A 21,047-nucleotide genomic window follows, 5' to 3' on the forward strand; every position below is an offset into this window, starting at 1 on the left:
GGTCCAGCTGTGTGGGCCCACCGTGATGCGTGTAGAACATCTACCTCATCAGTCAAATGCACCATTTCATGGTGGGCCTCGAGCTTAAAAATCAAGTCAATCCTTGACTTCCGTGGGCCACACCACATACAAAAGTTGAGAGGGGTTACCCTCCCATTAAAATATTCATAATCATTTTTTGGGCCCACTGAGGTGGTTCATAAATCCAGCCCATCCATTATGTGTGTCCTACTTGGATGAAGGATCAGACCAAGTTTCAAATGCATCCAAATTTCAGGTGGGCCCTACCAAGTGCTTTTATATGTTTTAGGCATGTCTTCACATGATTTTAGATGGTATGGCCCACCTGAGTTCTGTTTACAGCTGATTTTTGACATATCCCATAATTTAAACGGGACCCATCAAATGCACAGTGTCAATGTTCGACATACATCATGGTGGGGCCCACACGGGTGGGATTTCCTGGTAAGGCCTTTCACATGATGTTCATCCATTTTTATAAATCATTTTAGGCATTAGCACAAAAAAGAAGCATATTAAAGGCTAAGCAGACCACGTCAGATTAAGCAGTGGGGATTGAACTCTTGTTTAAAACATCCCACGGCCCACCGTGATGTTTATTTGCAATCCAAACCTGTTCATAGGGTCACACAAATATGCATTAGGGAAAACATAAGTATCACTTTCACTGGTAAGCTTTAAATCCCCATGGCTTCACGTAGTGTGGTCCACTTGAGTCATCGATCTGACTCTTTTTGAGCTAATGCCCTAAAATGATCCATCATAATATATAAACGGCATGGATAAAACATATAGATCACGGTGGGCCACACAACCCTTCACGTGACCATCCGTTCCTAGCTGGCTGCGGGATGGGGATTTCCTGCTAAGGCCTTTCACATGATGTTCCTGCGCTGTGATGCTAGGTGAGGCCCACCGTGATGTTTGCGAGAAATCCATACCGTCCATATGCTTTGAGAGCTCATTTTTAACCAAAAATTAGGTGGATCCAAAACTCAAGTGGGCCGTTCAAGAGGGAAACTCTAAAAACCTTCCTGGGATCTACCCTTATGTTTATATGCCATCCAATCCGTTTATAAGGTCATTCCCTATGGATGAAGTGAAAACACCAAAAACTTTGCCTGAAATGAAACTTTATGGCCATACCAACAATAACTGTTTCCACTTGTGCGGCCCACTTGAGTCTTGGATCTACCTCATTTTTTATCGCATTACGGTGGGCCCCACGTAGCATCCCAACATCCAGCGAAAGGCTTTCCCAGGAAATCCGCATCCTCGGTTGCGTGGGAACCATGATTTAGGTTGGACCCTGACCGTAGGCCCATCTCGATCGATTTAATGTATATCAACGCCGTCCATTGGTTTCGCCAGCTTATTTTAGGGCATCGTTTTGAAGTTCCTGTGCTGAAAACTTAGATGGGCCCACTGTGATGTTCGTAAGAAATCTACCCTGTCCATCCATTTCGTGAGCTAATTTTAGTTTTTCAGATAAAAATGAGAAGGATCTAAGAATCAAGTGGGCCGCACTAAAGGAAAAGGTGAGTTGAGAATTACCGTTGAAACCTCCCTGGGGTGACAGTGATGTTTACATGCCATACATACCGTTCATAGCATCATTCTTACTGAGATGAACCGGAAACCAAAATATTATCCTGATTCAAAACTTCGGTTAGCCCCACAAATATTTTAAATGGGGACATACAATCCTCACGTTTTCGGCTAACTTGAGTATTGGATCCGGCTCATTTTCGACCTTGTGTCCTAAAATGATCTCAAAAAAAGGATAGACAGAGTAGATTTCTTACAAACATCACAGTCGGCCCCACTTAGATTTCCAGAGCAGGAACTTCCTGCGGCGTCCAAACAAAATGAAGTAGATACAAATTCGAGGTAGACCACACCACATGAAATAGTGGTTATTGACCATTAAGAAAACTTTTATGGGCCGCAAAAGTTTTGGATCAAGCTGATATATATATATATATATATATATATATATATATAGAGAGAGAGAGAGAGAGAGAGAGAGAGAGAGAGAGAGAGAGAGAGAGAGAGAGAGAGAGAGGTGGTCTCCTATGCACCGTCCCACAGGAGACTTTCGTACACACCAAGTTAGGCTCTATTAGACAGGTGGACTGGGGTGGGCCCATTGTGATGTATTCGGGAAATCCACCCCGACCATTGGGCCTGTGAGAGAAATTAAGCTGTGAGACTCCAACATCAAGTTGATACTTGATTCATGTGGGCTACACGAGGGAAAACAGTGGGAGAAGGAGACGGCTACTGTTGACTTTGTACAGGTTCCACTGTGATGTTTATCTAGAATCTACTCCAAACATTATCTACCTTATGAAAATTCATGTATGGGGACCAAATTTTATGCCCAAAAGTGATTTATGTGAGCTACACCAAGTTAAACAGTTTGGATGGTGGGCATCCCTTAGCATTGTTTGCACATATGTGGTCCAGCATAAATTATGAACGTGTCTTATGTTTGATCCCTATGGCTATGTTTTCACGTACACATCACGATTGGGCCATCTCCGACCCTCCTGGTTTTCCCACCAGTCTCAAGCATGTTTACGTGAGTCTTGCAAGTAGCAACCTATATTGGACGGTGTTGAAACTGCAATGTGGGCATACCATGATACATGCATGATCCAGATTGTCCATCCATTTTTCCATATCATTTAAGGGCATGAGACCAAACATGAGTAAGACCCAATTCTCAGGTGGACCACACCACAGGAATCAGTTGTGACTGAACAATGACCATTAAAAATTTCCTAGATCTCTCAAGAATTTTGGATCAAGCTGATATTTGTGTTTTCCGTTCATCCTAATCAACAACAAGTTGGATAGCTAATAAATGTTACAAGACTCTTAGGAAGTCTTTAACTGTGGACGTTCAATCACCACTATTTTCCTATGGTGTGGTCTAGCCTATCTCGTTTTCTAGCTAATGCCAGAAAAATGGATGGAAAGCTCGGTTAAAACACATACATCAATGTGGGACCACGAGCACCAATGAACAGTGCCGCTGTGGCAGGGTTAGGATGCCATCCGTGCCCTGATGGTCTTGCCAGGCCGGGGTGGGCCCACAATGATGAATATTAAATCTACTCCGATGGTGAGGTGAGTGACAAAATTTTAGCCATAGACATCAAAAACCACCCACATCCATAATTCAGTTGAGTCATATGAGCGGAAACATTTAAGTGGAGATGGCCATCATCCAAACTGTTTCACTAGGTGTGGCCCACCTAAATCACTTATAGGCCTAAATTTTGGTCTCTATGTGTGAATTTTCATGATGCAGTTAATGTTTGAAGTGGTTTTCGTATAAACATCATGGTAGGTCTTGTAAAAATCTAATGATATGCATCATCTCCCACTTTTCCTTGGTGTGACCCACTTAAATCATGAACCTGCATAGTTTATCAACTTTTTGGCTAAATTTTCATTACAGATTTAATCATCAGAATGTATTTCATGAATGCATCACAATGGGACCTAACCCCAGCCCACTGTGTAAGCAAGCCTGCCTTGGTGCATATGAAAGTCTCCTACGTACGGTGCGCAAGAGACCACCACTATATATATATATATATATATATATATATATATATATATATATATATATATATATATATATATATATTGCTTTCATCCAAGTCTTTAAGACATTATCAATAGGTTGGATGGTCAATAAACATTAAGATGGACCGTAGGAAGTTTTTAATGGTGGGCGTTCAATGTCCACTGTTTGCTATGGTGTGATCCATATAAAATTTTTATCTCTTTCATTTTTAGGACCGTTACCTAAAATAAGCTGGAGAAATGTGGATACACACTAAATACATCAAAGTGGGCCTATGTTCAGGGTCGCACCCACGTCGCTGGAACAACCAAGTCACACTCGGCTACTAGCTGACCCTAGCTCGAACTCAGCTTGGCTCGGTCCTCGAGCCTGACTGGCGAGCTTAGCTCGGTTCGGTCTACAACTCAGGTTAGTTCGAGCTGAGCTCGAGCCAATGTTGAGCCTGAGTTCACCTGTTCAATATTTTTACAAACACATGGACTGCACCTTCAAGTTCTTGCTTTATGTAAAACAACAACAATAATTTTATAGGTATTTCATCAAACACCTTGTGTAGGCAACATCAAAATCAAGAAAAAAAATATATTTGTTTCATTTACATACCTTCCTTGCCACTAGCCAACACTTCGTTGAGTCATTTCCTCAAACACTTGGTAAGCAACATCAATATCAAAGTAGCCGAGTCACCGAACTAGTTTGATCCAAATTCAATTCAAGTTGGGTTCGGTCCTAGTCGAGTCGAGCTCGGGCAACCTCGAACTTAGTTTGAAAAATTTTCAAGCTCAAAAAATCAGCTTAACTCAACTCGAACTCAGTTTCGAACCAAGTCGAATCAAACTTCTTCGATTTGAGTGGAGCTAGCTAACCGATGTAACTCAGTTCGTGTACAGCTCTAGTGCTGAGTAAACTCTGTGAGGTTCACCATAATTTATGTAGTTTATCTACTCCAACCATCCATTTTAACATATAATTTTTGGGCTTTCCCAAAGGTGAAGCATATCCAACGTTCAAACGGGCCATACCACGGGAAAAGTTTGAATTGAAAAATTCTTAGGGGCCATAGAAGTTTTGGATCAAGCTTATATTTGTGTTTTCCCTTCATCTATGTATTTATGATCTTACGAACAGGTTGGATGACAAATACACATCACTGTGGGGCCTAGCAAGGTTTTAACGGTGGAAATCATTATTTCCATTGTTTCCTGTTGTATGATCCACTCCATCTTTGGATATACTTCAATTTTGAGATGGACAACGTAGTCCACATACATTCACGGTGAGCCCAACTGAGTTTACTCAGTATGATAAGAGTTTACTAAGTAACTCGGTACGCAATCCGATTTCCCCTCGAAAAGCCAGCTGCAGGAATTTCTTGCCAGGGAATGTTAGGCGGGGCCACTGTGATGTTTGTGCGATATCCATCCCGTCCATCGTGTTTTCGGATCATGTTATACAGATCGGAAAGCAGGATTGAATGTCCACCGTTGAAGTAGCTGTGGGAATAAAAAAACAGGCTAATATTTTTGTGTTTTCAGTTCAGCTCAGTAAGATTGGCCTTATGAACTGTATGGATGGCATACAAACATCACAGTAAACCTCAGGAGGTTTCAACGGTGGACATTTCCACGACGACTGAAACGACGTGACAAATCAAGACCCGGAAACGTGAGAGGCCGGGGGGCAGGGAAAAGAGTCAAGTCGATCAGGCTCGACGACCGGGAGAAGCAAAACGAAATCAGGATTTGGCCGAAAAAGAAGCAACGCTATGGATACCATGACTTAATTAAATGGAAAAAATCAAATGAAAACTCCAAGAAAAGATTGAATTCCCTCTTGAAAAACACCCACTTAATTGCAGTTGTGCAGCCCACTTGAATATTGGATCCGCCTCGCGTTTGGCCCCATGACGTAACACGATCTGAAAATAACTGGATGGACGGGTGGATATCTCACAAACATCATGGTGGGTCCCGCCTAACGGGAAGTTCCTGCTAAAGGCCTCCCTGACGGGAAAAATGAGTGAATAGTGACCTACTCGCTTGGCAATGGCCAGTGGTCGCTGCTCTAGGGTTTCCACTACTAGTGTTTTATCCATGCTGTTATCTTCTTCTTCTTCTTCTTCTTCTTCTTTCTCTCTCTTTTTTTTTTTTTTTTTATATTATCATTTTTACAGGTTATTTTGTCTAAAAATAAGGTAGTTCCAAATCTCAAGTGGGTAACACTGTTGATTGAACGCCCACCACCAAAAACTTAATGGGCCATAGAAGTTTTGGATCAAGCTAATACTTGTTCTGTACGACTTAATCAACAGGTTGGAAGTCAAATAAATGTTACAGTGGACTTTCAATCACTACTTTTTTCCTGTGGTGTGGTCCATCTGAAACTTAGATCTGCCTCACTTTTGCTATCAAGACTTAAAATGACATGCAGAAATGAATGGACAGCACGGATAAAACACATACATCATAGTGGGGTTATCGAACACCGACCACTAGCCAGCAGGCTAGTGGCAGCGTCACTAGCCAAATTGTCCTCCGTGAAGAATCCGCGTGGAAGCAGGTTGTGAGGTGTAATACACCACCGACTTTGATGGTACGTCGATGACAACAAGTTCTTTTGGCTCACCATGATGTATGTGTTATATCTGGACTGTTTATCCATTTGGAGAGATCATTTTAGGGCACCAGGAAAAAAATGTGTTAGATTTTACGGTGGGGGCTGAGTTCGCTCGTGCTTCTGCACGTGACTTTTTAAAAAGGGATCTTGTACTTTGATTAGAAAGAGTATTATATTTAACTAGAGTTGCCACTGCCCACGCTACAAGAAAAGGGGGTTTTAGCCTCGGTTCAAAATTGAGGCCAAAAAGGTTAAAAACTGAGGCTAAAGCCTTTAGCCTCAGTTTTGCCTCAGTTATCCAAACCGAGGTTGAAACCCTTGTGGCTAAAGGCTTTAGCGTCAGTTTTAGCAACCGAGGTTAAAATGACTTTTATAGCCTCAGTTCTTCAAGTGAGGCTAAAAACCTTTTTAACTTCAATTTTCTCGAAATGAGGCTAAATCAAAATTTTAGCCTCCATTGTTTTCAACTGAGACTAAATCCAAATTTTAGTCTCAATTGCTTCCAACTAAGCTAAATCTATTTTTAACCCTGGTTCTCAACAACCGAGGCTAAAGTCTTTAGCCACGGGAATTTCAGCCTTGGTTATCAACAACCGAGGCTAAATTCAAGCCTCAGTTACAAATTGAGGCTAAATTTTTTTTTTTTAAATATTTATTTAAACTACTAATCCATTCATTCAATTCACTCATGAAACAATCAATCATGAAAGCCATGATACCAACAAAACAGTTAACAATAGTCTATTTAAAGTTTAACTCAATCAAACTGTTACACAACATTAGGTTCCACAAATAATACAAAGTCATGGTCGTGCCTGTCATCACCGGTGCCGTCATGCTTGGCGGACCCTGAGATAACACTGCCCGTCCATCTTCTGCTGCTTCTGCTGTTATCTACTGCATTACAAAATAACTAACAACAAATAACTCATCACAACACAAAAAAGAAACCAGAGTGCAGAACAACGAGTCAACACATTTTTCCTCCAAACTATTGTGTTATTTGTTTTAGGAAAATACCTTTTTAGGGTCATATGTAAGCAGTTTGTTCAATAAGTCAAATCCAGCCTCAGAAAGGGTTGGGCGTCCAGAGAAAGATGTGGGTGGGAACTTATCATGCAGCTTGTTATACCTGAAAAAAACAGGTCAGTGGTTACTCCAAACATAAGCTACATCCGCGCAACTGAAAATTGCCAACAAGGCAAACCAGAAAGCCTGACCAGCATCACCCATAGCTGGAAGCCTGGGAAAGCAGTGGCGAGAATAAGAACACAACTAAATATCTAGTATGCCTCTTAATGAATTTGAATGAATATCAGAAACAGGGAGAATAAGTACTTACGGCTGCTTTACAAAGTTGACCTTGACCCCAGGCAATTCAACAAACTCCGGCCATATCTTTGTGCTTGGTGTGCCCAGAGTTCGGAATATCTGAAATGAAGTAAAACCACAATAACTGATTAAAACAGTGCAGCTAATAATAGGCATGAGAAGAAGTAGTGCAGAGTAGAAACCTTGTCAAGCTGATCAAATTCAGTTTTCCCATTGAATAACGGTTCCTTCGCTAAAAGTTCTGCCATTATACAACCTAGCGACCACATGTCAATAGCTGTTGAATATTGCTTTGCTCCCAATAGAAGTTCAGGTGCCCTGTGAGGTACGAAGCAATGAAAACTACAATGAGGTTGCCTAGAAATTGCAATATGTTATTGAAAGGAATTAACTGACATATGCAAGACTACCATGATCAGCAAGATGAACTAGGTCCTCAATGGAAGAACTAAGAGATAGAAGAAAGAACAAAAAACATGTCTTTGATCCATATCATGCGAAAATCTTGGAAAAGAAAATATGTAATGAAATAGAAGAAAGCACGGGTACAACATCTAAGAGCAGGTCAAAATTGATTTTGTCCGAACGAATCACATGTATAAGAAAAGTGCAGCTTGAATGGGTCAACCACAAGCAGAAAACAACAGCAGTGTGAATCAACCAAAAAGTAAAATAAAATATTAATCTTTAAGGAACTGTTCACCCCTCCAATAAGGATAGTTGTGTGGATTAAGCAAACCAATGTCATTACAGGCACATCCTAAGGAGGAAGGATGAGAACAAAAATAGACAAGAAACCATTCAAGATGCATTCCACATGCAACTGTCAGAGTCCACAAAAACTATATAACATCATCCATGAGGATAATAAGCATTTCGTGACAAGACAGCAACGGACACAGCCCATGGGCATGAACCAGGAAAGCAAGAAAAACTTGCCAACACTTGTGAGAATGGAAAATGAATGACGGTGATGAAAAATATTGCAAGGTTCTAGTTTTTTAGAAAGGATTGACCAATGGATCATGTATTGCCAGAGGATCATTTGCCTTTTCACCTGCAAACAACATTGCTCACTGGGCATGAAGTAACCATGAAATTAGCCTCAATAATTCATAATATATGCTGCTGGAAGTGGCATACCTATCTTATAAGCCACTGATGGTGCAGCAGGTGAAATGAGGATGTCATTTTCATCCAATGCTGCCTTGAAGCTTTTCTGAACCAAGGTCCTCACCTAAAACACTATTACAACAATAAGTTTCCAAATAAATGGCACAAGATATCTAAAAATTAACTTCTAGGTTTCTACAACACAACTGCTATTAAAACATCGGTACACTACGTAAAATTCACAGAACAGCCTATAATGAAAAGCCTTTACAAATTCATAGAACAGCCTATAATGAAAAGCCTTTACAAAAATAACTGTGGTACTTGCTGGGCACGTTTGTAATATGCATCATAATATCCACCAGAAAGAGCATAAGTTCCCATTAAAATTCTCATCTTGACCTGAACAAAATGTGCATGGTTGTTAGTCTGCCTGTAAAACTACCGGGCAACTGCCAATCTATTTTAGACTCCTTGTTCAAGCACTAAAACCATAATTCTGCAACAGCGGTGTAAATGAAATACACTAGTTTGACCTTCGGTGTTGCAGAACTTCTTGTGGAAAGTGGATGTTGTGCTGTAAAGGGAAGCCGAATGAGCCACAAGAATAGTTTGCAAAACAGGATGGATTGGACTCCACTAAAAACTCAGAATGCTTTTCCATAACTTAGATTCTTGACACTAGAAACAAGGTGAGTATTGTAAGAAGAAAATGAGATTTCCAATGAGCAGATGGTATGATTTTTGTCTTATGACATCCAAGAATAAAAAGTCTGAGGAACTTACTGGTTTATCCTCTATGTGATCACCATTGGGTTCAACCACCTTTTTAGCAAGCAACTGACCTCTTGGAAGTGGAGCACCTGTTAAAACATTCTTGTCAGCAAGAGTTGCCAGAACAATATCATTAAAGAGTTAATAATCAAAACACTGGCAGAACCATGAATCACGAGCAGCTCCATGGTTTATAAGATTAGCAAAAAACAGGCAATTACTACAATTTTAATCTTTTTGTTGTTGCATAAGTGGACCAATAGAAGTGGATGGAAGCTGCACAAAAATCTGTGGGCCAGCAGAAGTGGATGGACAACAAGCGAACTTGCTTCGAGCAGTACTGAGGACTGCCTCTGCCCACTAAATAACTAAAATCAGCATCACTAATCATGAAAATTCAAACAGTCAAACTTATATCTCCTAGATTTTTGTGTGCACAAACAGATAGACATGAATAAAGAATGAACAATTAATATTAATAATTGGGGGTTGTTTTTTCAATCCTTAAAATGTCAAATCAATGTGTTCCTTGGAAGTTAAAAGACCTCAACATGGCTGTGTTGGGTGTCAATAGAATCAATATCAAAGCAGAAATTATATGGAATTCCATGACATGATTGGGGTTTTCATCACACCAGAGGTTGGGCCAAAAGAAAAAAGAACAAAATTGAAGCACAAAAGATGTTTTACTAGTGCACAGTTTAGGACAGGAATCATTTGAGTAGCCTTACCAATCCGGTGAATATAAGCTACTGCTGATTCAGGGAAATCGAAACTTATTATGCAGTTGATGCCCCTAAAGTCCATACCCCGCGCAATAACATATGTGGCAATTAAAACCCACATCTTACCAAATTGAATGCTCATCAACATGTGATTTATATGCCAGAGCCCTAGAATATGTATAGCTTAGCCTGCCAGACAAACAAACTACAAGATCTGCATCATGATCTTCAAGCCATAACTTCAATTGCCACAGTAAAAAAATGAAAATCAAACAAAAACCTGCTTTACTTATAAACAAAAAGCAGGAGTAGGGAATCACCTGTTTTTGAAAAATTAGAAGTTGAAAAGAATCAGGAATTGTGCTTTGTTCCCCATGCGTGTGGAATTGTACTGTGTGTGTGAGCATGCACACATTAGTAAATTGCATGTGCATCACACACGGGAATGCCTAAACATTTTTCCTACATAACTACAAAAGACAGAAAGGCAGTGATTTACTTACAAGAATCCAATAGCAATTTGGTTCTCATAGTTCAAACCATCAGACATTCCTAGATCTCCAAGTTCATTAGCAAACAATGCATGAAGCAAAAAAGCATGGCCCACCTTTTTCCAATCTGCAACCCTCATTTCAAGACAGCTCTTGGATTCTTTCGCATGTCAAACACATAAATACACATAAATACGAATTGACTTGAAAAAGAAAGGACCAACTATTCAATGATGGTGAACTACAAACTCATGAAATGTAATAAAACATAAATATATATGTAAAAGATCACACATAAATGAATCTCAGTTAAAAACTACCTATTGATTCTTCGGAACCTTCGACTGAGGTCCCCCAGCCTCAGGTCTATCCCTAGGAGTGGATACTGAGTCAGCCTCTACATTTAGTACATTGCTCGAAGTTTGGTCTGTTGCAGCCAATGAGTTCATAGTATCTCTCATTCGTGCCATCATCTACTCTGTTATTCACTCTGTCATCTGTTGCTCCATCTGCTCCGTTATTCGCTCTGCCATCCATTGCTCCATTAGCTCTAGATGCTTAGCCATCTGATCTTTCATCCGCTCCTCCACCAGTTGATCTACTCGCTCATTCATGTGTCGTCGCAACTCATCAGCCTCCCTCCTGAGTTCTGCAATGGTATTTCTCGTGCCCCATAACGTGGAAGCTGTGGGACCTAACCCCATCATGCGGACCCGACCTAGATGCTCTGGTCCCAATATCTAGGATAAGAGATCGTCTTGGGCAGTGCTACTCTGAGAGGACTCAGTAGTCTGAGTTGCCCGTAACTCCTCGATCATTTCCTGTAGTGTAGAAAAAAATTAAATAAGTTGTTCAATATCATGACTTAATGAAAAATATTAACTGAGATGTCAATGATTGATAAATTTCTACATACAATAACATGAGCTGACTCCTCGTTCACAACACTCCCATCTTTCTTCCGATGGGTCGTTATGAACAACGTTGCCCGATCAGGAGACTCTCCACCAAGATTCTTTGCCCGCTTTTTCCATGTAAAAACAAATGAGTTGGTAACAATCATATTAAAGCAGAATGATGGCATTTCAAGTTTAGAAATCAAAGAAGAATTTACCTCTTCTTCACGCACTTGAGCAAAGCTCCTTGAGCCGACAGTGTGGGCCATACGATGCTTGCTGCGGTTAATTTTATTCCTTTGAGTGCGGGCCTACAATGTGACATAGTAAAATAACTAAATTTTAATATAAATAACAATATACACCAACATGGATATAATTTTTCTTTATGTTTAATTTTTACTTGTCCTTCATCACTTGACCAATAGGTGACGAGCCACTTCCAGTGTGTCGGCTCTACTCGATCAGGACAGTGAGCTAGTCGTTCCTCATTAGTCAAATATCGGTTGTAGTGTTCTTTTTTTAACCTCTTCTTCCACTCCTTCCATGAAGCTCCGATGGACTTCATTACCCAATTTCGACGCTCCTCGTCGATATTCCACTTGATCTGCAATACATCAATTATCGATTATACTTAGTATAAAAAAAGTATTGCTCAACAAAGGGAACTCTTAAAACAATGCAACTTTACAAGGAATCCAAATTCGAAGGAGAAAGTATTGCTCAACACATTACATTGACTTTTGCATCCAGTTCTTATCCATCACTTGTATCCAACTTTGAACAATGCAATACTCTGCCCAAAATTCATGTCAATCCACTGTAGTTATTACTCTACTCAGCATTGGTCCTGCTACTATCTTATATTCTAGTATAAATTGGTCGCCAAGGCTTCAGGACTCCTCTAGAGTCACCAACACATCCCTTAGCTACTATTAAGGGAGCACGACACCTAATTAAATTACAAAACCCCTAAACATCCACATCATGAATGATTGCCATCTTAAAAAAACTAAGTGTACATGTGGCAGCTATGTGACATTGAGGTAGCTATCAACATGTAAAAACGATCATTGTAACAATGCTCCAATGTGCGATGAGGATCTAGATTTCTTGTGCAAGACTCGGTCAAGACAAATAAAACAAAGTAAAATGAATTATGCATAGGCCTTTTTATTTTTTAATAACTCTGTGGACTTTTAGAGCCAATCTAGGTGCATCCAAAGTCATGTAGTGCACATGCCATCTTACATAGACAACATGTAAGTAGTTCCTCAAGCACTATTACACTATCATAAAGAGAAAAATCAGTACAGAGTATACAGTTAATGCAACAGTTACCTAAGGATAGCCTATCATGCTTAAAAGGCTAAATAGATCACCATACATGTTAAAAAGGCTTATATGACATTCTCAAATGTATCCTCAAACATGTTTATAGAATGGAAGTTCCATGGAATGCCACTCAGGCTGGTCCCTTTTGCATTTCTCATAAAACAAAGTAATGGATTTGCAAGTGCATAGCAATCTGTCTTATCGTATGTATTCAATTTTAAGTCTGGCACAACTCATCTCTCAATGTACCTCTTGTAGCACAAATGGGTCTTCAGAAAATATAGATGAAAGTTTGATTAGTCTATCAAGTCCACCTTGGTTGACCTGACATTCATAGCAATATAAATCATCATCAACATTATTATCATTGGCCTACAACAAAAATTATAATAACTTCAAATAAAACGAAAGCTAAAACATTGTGCTTATAATTAGATTTGTGCTAGGTTGGCATGTAGAGCTATTCATAGCAAGCAACAAATTTTATTTTTTTTTAATTTTAAGTTTTAAATTTTTTTATTTTAATTTTTACAGATCTGATCTAAAAGCTTAGAATGACAACAATCCAAGTTAAAGATATGATGGAGCAGATTTTTCAATCCTTCGAGCTCTTTACAATGTGAGATTTTTTAGGAAAGCACTAATCCGTTTTATCTACAGATCTAGATAACAGGGAGACTCAAAATTTTGGGGAAAAAAAACAATAGATCTTGTTCCAGTACTAAGATCTGAACCTATTTCACCTAAAATCCTTATCCAGTTACAGATTTGCAGGATACGGAACCAAATTCCAGTATTATATCCTCTGGTAATCTATGGCAAATGTCCCAGTGGCAAATGTCCACAATTGGAGGGGGCATTTTCGTCACTGAGGTAATGCAAGAACTAGGCCTAGTTTGGGAGTTATGCCAAATAGCATTTTACCGAAACTTGCAGGGGGCATCAAATGCAGGAGAGAAGACCCGATCATTCAGGTGTCTTCATTGTGCCTCAGGAGTGCACGTGCTGTGTTTTTAATACCCCTAATATACTGGTCTTTAAAACCTAACTGCCATCAGAAACCAAATTCTTCTCTCCAAGTACGAAAATTTAGGGTCTCATATAGGAAAAAATGTATACAAAGGATAGAGAAAAGATCATCAAAATGAAGAAAATGAAAAATAAGAACAATGAGAAGTATTTCTAAAGAAATTTGCAAAATTTCAAGTTCCACTCTCTAAATTTCCACTTCTAAAGTCACGAATCAACAGAAAATCAAAATAGCAAAAAAAAAAAAAAAAAAAAAAAAATCATTAAAAGAAAAAAGAAAATGAGAAATCAAGAGTAAGAGTAAGCAAAATTTTCCCAACATTTTAAAAAATCGATGAAATTTCCATGTGAAATCTCCGTTTCCAGGGTTTTGACTAGAAAAAACTCGAAAACATGCTAAAAGAATCAAAATCTGCAAATAAGGAAATCACAAAGGTCTTCTTTATGGGAATCCGACAGAATTCCACAAAAAAAAAAAATCTCTGCATTCCTCTCTAAACTAGATGATCTAGGGTTCTCGATTGAAAAAAAATAGAAAAACAGCAAAGAAATTCCAAACAAATAAAGAAAAATGAAATTGAGAGCTAGAACATCCGATCTTCAACGAGATTTAACGAGAAAATGCGGGAATAAGAGCAATACAGACTTGCACGTCGAAGAAATGAGAATTCTGAAGCTCCTTTTGCCATCAATTGGCAAAATGGTTGGAACTGAAGAAAGAAATGGCGATTTCTGAGTAGAAATTGAAAGAAATGAGGGTTTTGGGAGACTTGCTTGGACTCGCTGAGAGACGTTTTGCCCGAAAAGCTTCTGAGTGAGAGGAATGGTGACTTGCTTTTGTGGCTGGGCCTTACAGGAAATAACGAAAACGTAAGGTCGAAAGTACCCTTGCTACTTCCTCATGATAACGGCACGTGTCTGGGGTGATAATGCCCTCAGTTTTCCATAACCGAGCCAAAAAGGGTAGTGAACAAACGAGCTCCGTAGGACCCACCATGACATGGCATCCGCTCCATCCATCTCTTATGACAGATTATTTTAGAATGGGACCCAAAATAGTAGGCTGACTCAACGCTCTAATGGGCCATAATGCATGGATCACTGATAATGGGACCATTTACCTTTGAAGTCTTACCGTGGCCCACCGTGATGAGTTCGGTAGCCTCAAGAAGGCTTCAATGATAGACATCTTCAAGAAATAATTTTTCGGCCCACTTCCATAAATGAGTTTCCAAAAATGATAGACAGACTTTTAGCCTCGGTTTCTAACCAACCGAGGCAAAATGACAGACTTTTGGCCTCAATTACTCACCAACTAAGGCAAAAGGGTAGACATTTGGCCTCAGTTGTTCACCAACTGAGGCACAAGGGTAGACTTTTAGCCTCGGTTGCTCACTAACTGAGGCAAAAGGGCAAACTTTTAACCTCAGTTTCTCACCAACCGAGGCAAAATGACAGACTTTTGACCTCAGTTTTCAATAACTGAGACAAAAGGGTAGACTTTTAGCCTTAGTTGCTCACCAACAGAGACAAAAGGGTAGACTTTTGGCCTTAATTTTCAATAACCGAGGCAAAAGGGCAGATTTTTGGCCTCAGTTGCTCACCAACCGAGGCAAAAGGGTAGACTTTGACCTCAGTTTCTTACCAACTGAGGCAAAAGGGCAGACTTTTGGCCTCGGTTCTCAACAACTGAGGCAAAAGGGCAGACTTTTAGCCTCAGTTGCTCACCAACCAAGGCAAAAGGGTAGACTTTTGGCCTCAGTTGCTCACCAACTGAGGCAAAAGGGTAGACTTTTGGCCCCGGTTCTCAACAACCGAGGCAAAAGGGCAGACTTTTAGCCTCAGTTTCTCACCAACCGAGGCAATAGGGTAGAGTTTTGGCCTTAGTTTCTCATCAACCGAGGCAAAAAGTGAATTTTTAACCTCAATTCCTTTACAACCGAGGCTAAAAACCACATTTAGCCTCCTTTTTTTGAACCAAGGTTAAAAAATTGAGGCTAAAGGCCTAATTTCTTGTAGTGCCAGTTACGTCATTTTTATAGTAGATTAGAAATTTGGTATAAGGAGAGAGAAAGTATTAGGCACTCACTCTGCTAGCACTAATGTACTGTCTTTATTTCATAAGATCTGACCATTCTTGAGTGTTAGGATTTAGTTATTGCATGCAAATGATGTATGATATCTATTGAATGCAATGCTTATGACTATAGTGTAAGGTAATTGACAGGGTTTCTGATAGGCATGATCCGATTATCAGAGCATACTCCCAAGTTGAATTGGTGAAATGTGTGTTGAATAAATGAGATGAGTGTTGCATGATGAAAATGCTGAGATTAGATGAAGCTTGATTGTAGATTGAATGGTTAGATGGATGGTAGTGTCCCAAGGGTTGGATTGAGATCTTGATGGCTTAGGAGGTTATAGTTGGACTGGACTAAGTTTGACCTAGGCTGGACTCCTTCTTATACCTCTTTCCTCTCCTTGGTGGAGGAATGAAGTGGCTAAGCTAAGGCTTAAGGGGGGCGAGTGAGGAAGCCTTGAAATGGGAGTGGATAAGTGAGAGGGGATGATTTGAAATGTGAAGTGAAGGGGTATTTATAAGCTTCAAATCCTTCTTCTTCTTTTTGTTTTGTTTTGTTTTGTTTTGTTTTGTTGTTTTTTTTTTTTTTGTTTTTTTTTTTTAAAGCTTGAGGCTAAAAAAGGTTTGGATGGCTAAGATTTGAGATTGCCATGTGGCAAGATCCCATAGATTAGATTTAAGGGCATAAGGTGTAAGTTTGGCCCAAAAGAGATATATCGAGATAACTTCAGACTTTTGCACAAGCATGGGATTTACAAGGTAACTAGTTGTGCATGTATGAACAATTGGCCAAAGTACGACCTATGCTATATGGCAAGCGGCACCCCATGCACCACTCATACTTTGTTAGAGCTTTAGCTTCGGAGGGTGGGCTCTCCCTCACATATGGGGAGGCTTGGCCAATTGTAGCTACTTTGTTGTCTCCCTTTGTACTTCGATTTGGGCTTTGAAAGTGGGCTTATACTAAATGAGTTTTGGGCCTAGTTGGATAAGGTGAGTTGACTGAGTAGGCTGACCAGGTGAGTTGACTCGATAGGTTGACTCAGTGAGTTGAATGGTTAGGTTTCAGTTTTGGATTTTTGATGGGTTTGTTTGACTATATTGACTGGGTTTATGGTTGATTCCTAGGTTTCAGGCTTCATTAGTTTAGGCTTTGGATTGGTTTAGGGCTTAGATTAAGGTTTTAAGGTACGGATGGGGTTTGTATTAGGGTTTTGTTTAATCTCAATTAACTTATCGATCTAAGGTGGGTTGTCTACAGGTGCTCCTCTTTGGTAGAGGTTACTTGCAACTGAATGCCAAAACTAGTGGACAGTAGAGGTGTACACGAGTCAAACCGAGTTGAGCTTCACACAACTCGACTCAGCTTGGCAACTAGTTGACCCTAGCTTGAACTCGGCTCGGCTCAGTCCTCAAGCCTGATTGGCCAGCTCGGTTAAGTTTGGTCAGTAGCTCAAGCCAATTTGAGCCGAGTTCGAGCCAAGATTGAGCCGAGTTCACCTATGCAGCATTTTCACAAACACATGGACTGCACCTTCAAATTGTCACTGTATGTAAAATAGCAACAGCGATTTTACATGTATTTCATCAAACACCTTGTAAGCAACATCAAAATCAAGAAAAAAAGGATATTTGTTTCATATGCATATCTTCCTTGCCACCAACCGACACTTTGTTGAGTCATTTTATCAAACACTTGGTAAGCAACATCAATATCAAAGTAACTGAGTCACTGAACTGGTTTGATTTGAGTTCAATTCGAGTTGGGGTTCGATTCGAGTCAAGTCGAGCTCGGGCAAGCTTGAACTCGGTTCGAAATTTTTTCGAGCTAAACCCGACTCGGCTCGAGCTCAGTTTCGAACCGAGTTGAATCAAGCTTTTTTGAGTTGAGTTGAGCAAGCTAACCGAGCTAACTCGGTTCGTGTACAACCCTAGTGGACACCCAACCTTCTTTAGTCAGATACGCATGTGGTCTTGATTCATTGCTTGCCTTTGTGTCTATGTTAGTTACTTGTTGGAAAGTAGATGACTTGCACAAAATATAGAAGTTTGGGAAAAATATTGTGGCTATTTGTTAAGGGTCAAATATTGCATATTAGACCCCAGTTATTACTTAGTTTTATGAACCTGATAATGCTTAATGTTCTATTTTAATCATGTTTGTGTTGCAAGGTGAATTCAAGAGCTTGGATTGAAAAGGATGCTAAAAGCATGGATTTAACACTCAAGAATCACTAAAGCCAGTGGACAGATCAACCAATCAGCCGTTAATCACTGACTTGGGACCCACTCGATCTTTGTATAGGTCTCAATTTTGGAAGCAACCCCTTAAACTGGATGGGAAAGCGGATGGACGGATTAGATTTCTCAAAAATGACTAGGTGGACCCCACCCAACATGACGCGTGTACACAACTCACATGGAGCTGCGCCACACCGTATGCTGGAATCGGTCAAAAGACCCTTGACCTGATGGGATTCAAAAATCCCTCCTCATGCGCTGGGAAAGCGGACGATCGTGAGCCACCAGGGTTGATTCCATCAGATGATCCAAGCCGTCTAGCATGAAGAAGAGGTCGGATGGAGCCAAACCTTGCCTATCAAACGCGCCCATGCAAGCTCACGTCCGCGGGAATTCAAACAGACGTCATCTGAGGATGATCATTGTGGGCCACCCTGATCATTTGGAAGGATGATCTGAACTGACCATTAGGATCATAGGGAAAAACCAACCGGCCCCTATCCTTTTTCCAGCACTTCTATGCGGTTACGCGAAAGTAAGAAGGGTTGAGAAATAGAGGTGTGAACCATAACGCGCACGCAGGTCACTGGATGGACAAGATAAGGCCATCAACAGGGCCCAGATGGAAGATCTGAGCCGTCCATCTTGATCTTGGGTCAATCAACGACCAAGCAACCATCTTTTTGTACCTGAACCCATCACATGCTAGCCGCGAACAATTCACGAACTCCCACTTGCGCAGGAAAAGTCTGGAAACCAACTCCCTGTTGCGCAGACAAAACGTGACGTGCGGAAGGGAGATTTCCGTGAGAGTTGCCTATAAAAGGGGCTCTTCGCTCCACCGTCTGGGGGAGAGAAGAACGTGAGCAAGAGAGAGAGAGAGAAATAGAGAGAAAGATAGCCAGTCTTTTTCTCACCTGACACATCAGGCAGATGGACACACAAGTGTGGAGAGGCCATCATTAAGAGTTTTTCTCCCCTTTCCTAGTTGTTCTTGTTATTATTTTATTAAGAGATTCTAGTTCAATCATATCTATGATTGGTTAAACCTCTTAATTAGGGCTAAGAGGTGAAGCTTGTAGCATGATGGGTTATTTTCTATTGCTTTGATTCATGTTGTTGAACTCTCTTTGATTTTAGTTTGATTATAAGAAATACTTTTAGTTTTTAATGATTTGTTGTGACTTAAATTACAATGGATCTGCGATAGCTTTGAGTATGTTCTTTTTATTGAGATTGTGATTTTAGAAAATCCTGTAATTGACCATCGTCTCCTGGGTATGGTTGGATGATGGAATCCTCCCTAACTCTCACAAATCTCTCAGATTGGTTGTGGATTGGTAAAGTCTGTTGTTTGCTTTGTCTCATGGGCATGGTTTTGTGATAGAATCAATTCTAGTTCTCATACTTCTCATCCATTGAGAACTAGATCAATGGAAGTTCAGATTTGATTTTACTGAGATATCTTTCAATTGGATAAGATGAGACTCTGATTCCAGTTGTGTTCGTGAATCAAGCATAGATCTCCCTGATCTCCACAAGTGGATCCTTGGAAACCATAGTTTTCCACTTTTGAATTTCACAAGTTTTTCACAATTATTCTCTCATATATTCTAGATTAGGTTTTCATCTTCTTCTACTTCTAGTTGTTCTCAGAAAACACACGAGGTTAGTCCCTGTGGATTCGACCTCGGTCTCACTGAGATTATTACTACATCGCAACCCTACACTTCGGGTTGTGAACAAGTTTTTGGCACCGTTGCCGGGGACTAACGGTTGTGTTTTTCTGAGATTAGCTAGTTTTGGAATTAGTTTAAGATTAAGTTTTTATACTTTCTAATTTTTGGATTAGGTTTTTCTGTTTGATTTTAGAAACTAACTTAACTTTCCTGTTTTATAGGATCCTGACATAGACTTTCTAAATTGGTAATTTCTTTTTAATTTTTCTGTTTTCTGTAAAGGTTTGTTTTCTATTTTTAGAAACTTTCTAATTCTAGGATTTCTTTTATTTTTAGAAACTAACTCACTTTCTAATTCTAGATTTAGAAACTTCCTATTTTCTGTTTTAGAAACTGACTATTTTTTTTTTTGTTTTGCAGGATTTTAATTAGGAGCTTCTAAATTGGTGACTTCTTTCTAATTCCCTTTCTCTTTTTATTTTTAGATTTCTATTTCCTTTCTCTCTTTTAGGTTTAGGTTAGAATCTGAATGGGAGGGTTGAGAGTGTTTCATGCCCAAGTGGGTCCGTGACAACACTCGACGTCTTTTGAGTGAAGGAGGATTGGTTGAGGGGTTATCTATCCATCGCAGAATTAGACACCACTCAAGATCCTCAGAGTTAATTGAAGTGATGGTTGCAAATCAACTGGTAAATCAACAACTTCAACCTAGGGTTAAGGAAGTTCAGGATGAAAATGAGGTGCATCAAGCACCCCCACCTCGTACTTTACGAGATTATTTAAAATCGGCAGGGGTGAGTACACCCTCATGCATGGTTTTTCTAGAAAATACAGGACATATAGATATCAAGCTAGGGTAATCCAACTCCCTCTAAAATTTCATGGACTTGAATTTGAAAATCCATATCTACACTTAAAAGAGTTTGATAAAATCATAGCCACTCTATATTTTCTTAACGTGTTTGACGACACGATCAGGTTGAAACTCTTTCCTTTTTCTTTGAAAGAGAAAGCTAAGATGTAGTTGCATTCAATGTGTCCTCGATCTATTGGTAGATGAAATGACAAGACAAAGGAGTTCGTAAAGAAAAATTTTCCATACCATAAGACGAAC

General features: G+C 39.8%; 1 protein-coding gene and 1 long non-coding RNA gene across 9 annotated transcripts; both read right to left on the reverse strand.

The window, feature by feature from the left end:
- Nucleotides 1–6,954: 6,954 nt before the first annotated feature.
- On the reverse strand, nucleotides 6,955–8,285 carry LOC131253992 (cyclin-dependent kinase G-2-like). Of its 7 annotated transcripts, none has more exons than XR_009175410.1 (5): nucleotides 7,753–7,984; nucleotides 7,577–7,669; nucleotides 7,459–7,481; nucleotides 7,259–7,370; nucleotides 6,955–7,135 (listed from the first exon to the last, which is right to left on the reverse strand). XR_009175410.1 is itself a non-coding variant. In XM_058255061.1 (5 exons), exons 1-4 carry the CDS (start codon nucleotides 7,837–7,839, stop codon nucleotides 7,288–7,290), a joined length of 282 nt encoding a protein of 93 aa, XP_058111044.1. In that variant the 5' UTR covers nucleotides 7,840–8,285; the 3' UTR covers nucleotides 6,955–7,122; nucleotides 7,259–7,287. The 7 variants fall into 7 exon arrangements, 4 of the variants coding, with proteins under 4 accessions (XP_058111044.1, XP_058111043.1, XP_058111041.1 ...); XM_058255061.1 differs by having other exon boundaries at nucleotides 6,955–7,122; nucleotides 7,581–7,669; nucleotides 7,753–8,285; XM_058255060.1 differs by having other exon boundaries at nucleotides 7,581–7,669; nucleotides 7,753–7,988.
- Nucleotides 8,286–8,712: 427 nt separating this feature from the next.
- LOC131253278 (uncharacterized) lies at nucleotides 8,713–9,214 on the reverse strand. 2 transcript variants are annotated; one of them, XR_009175068.1, is made up of 2 exons: nucleotides 9,008–9,214; nucleotides 8,713–8,807 (listed from the first exon to the last, which is right to left on the reverse strand). It is a non-coding gene; the product is annotated as an uncharacterized LOC131253278 (long non-coding RNA). The 2 variants fall into 2 exon arrangements; XR_009175069.1 differs by having other exon boundaries at nucleotides 8,713–8,815.
- Between the last annotated feature and the right edge of the window lie 11,833 nt (nucleotides 9,215–21,047).

Source organism: Magnolia sinica, chromosome 8 (assembly GCF_029962835.1).
Source record: "Magnolia sinica isolate HGM2019 chromosome 8, MsV1, whole genome shotgun sequence".
NCBI lineage: Eukaryota > Viridiplantae > Streptophyta > Magnoliopsida > Magnoliales > Magnoliaceae > Magnolia > Magnolia sinica.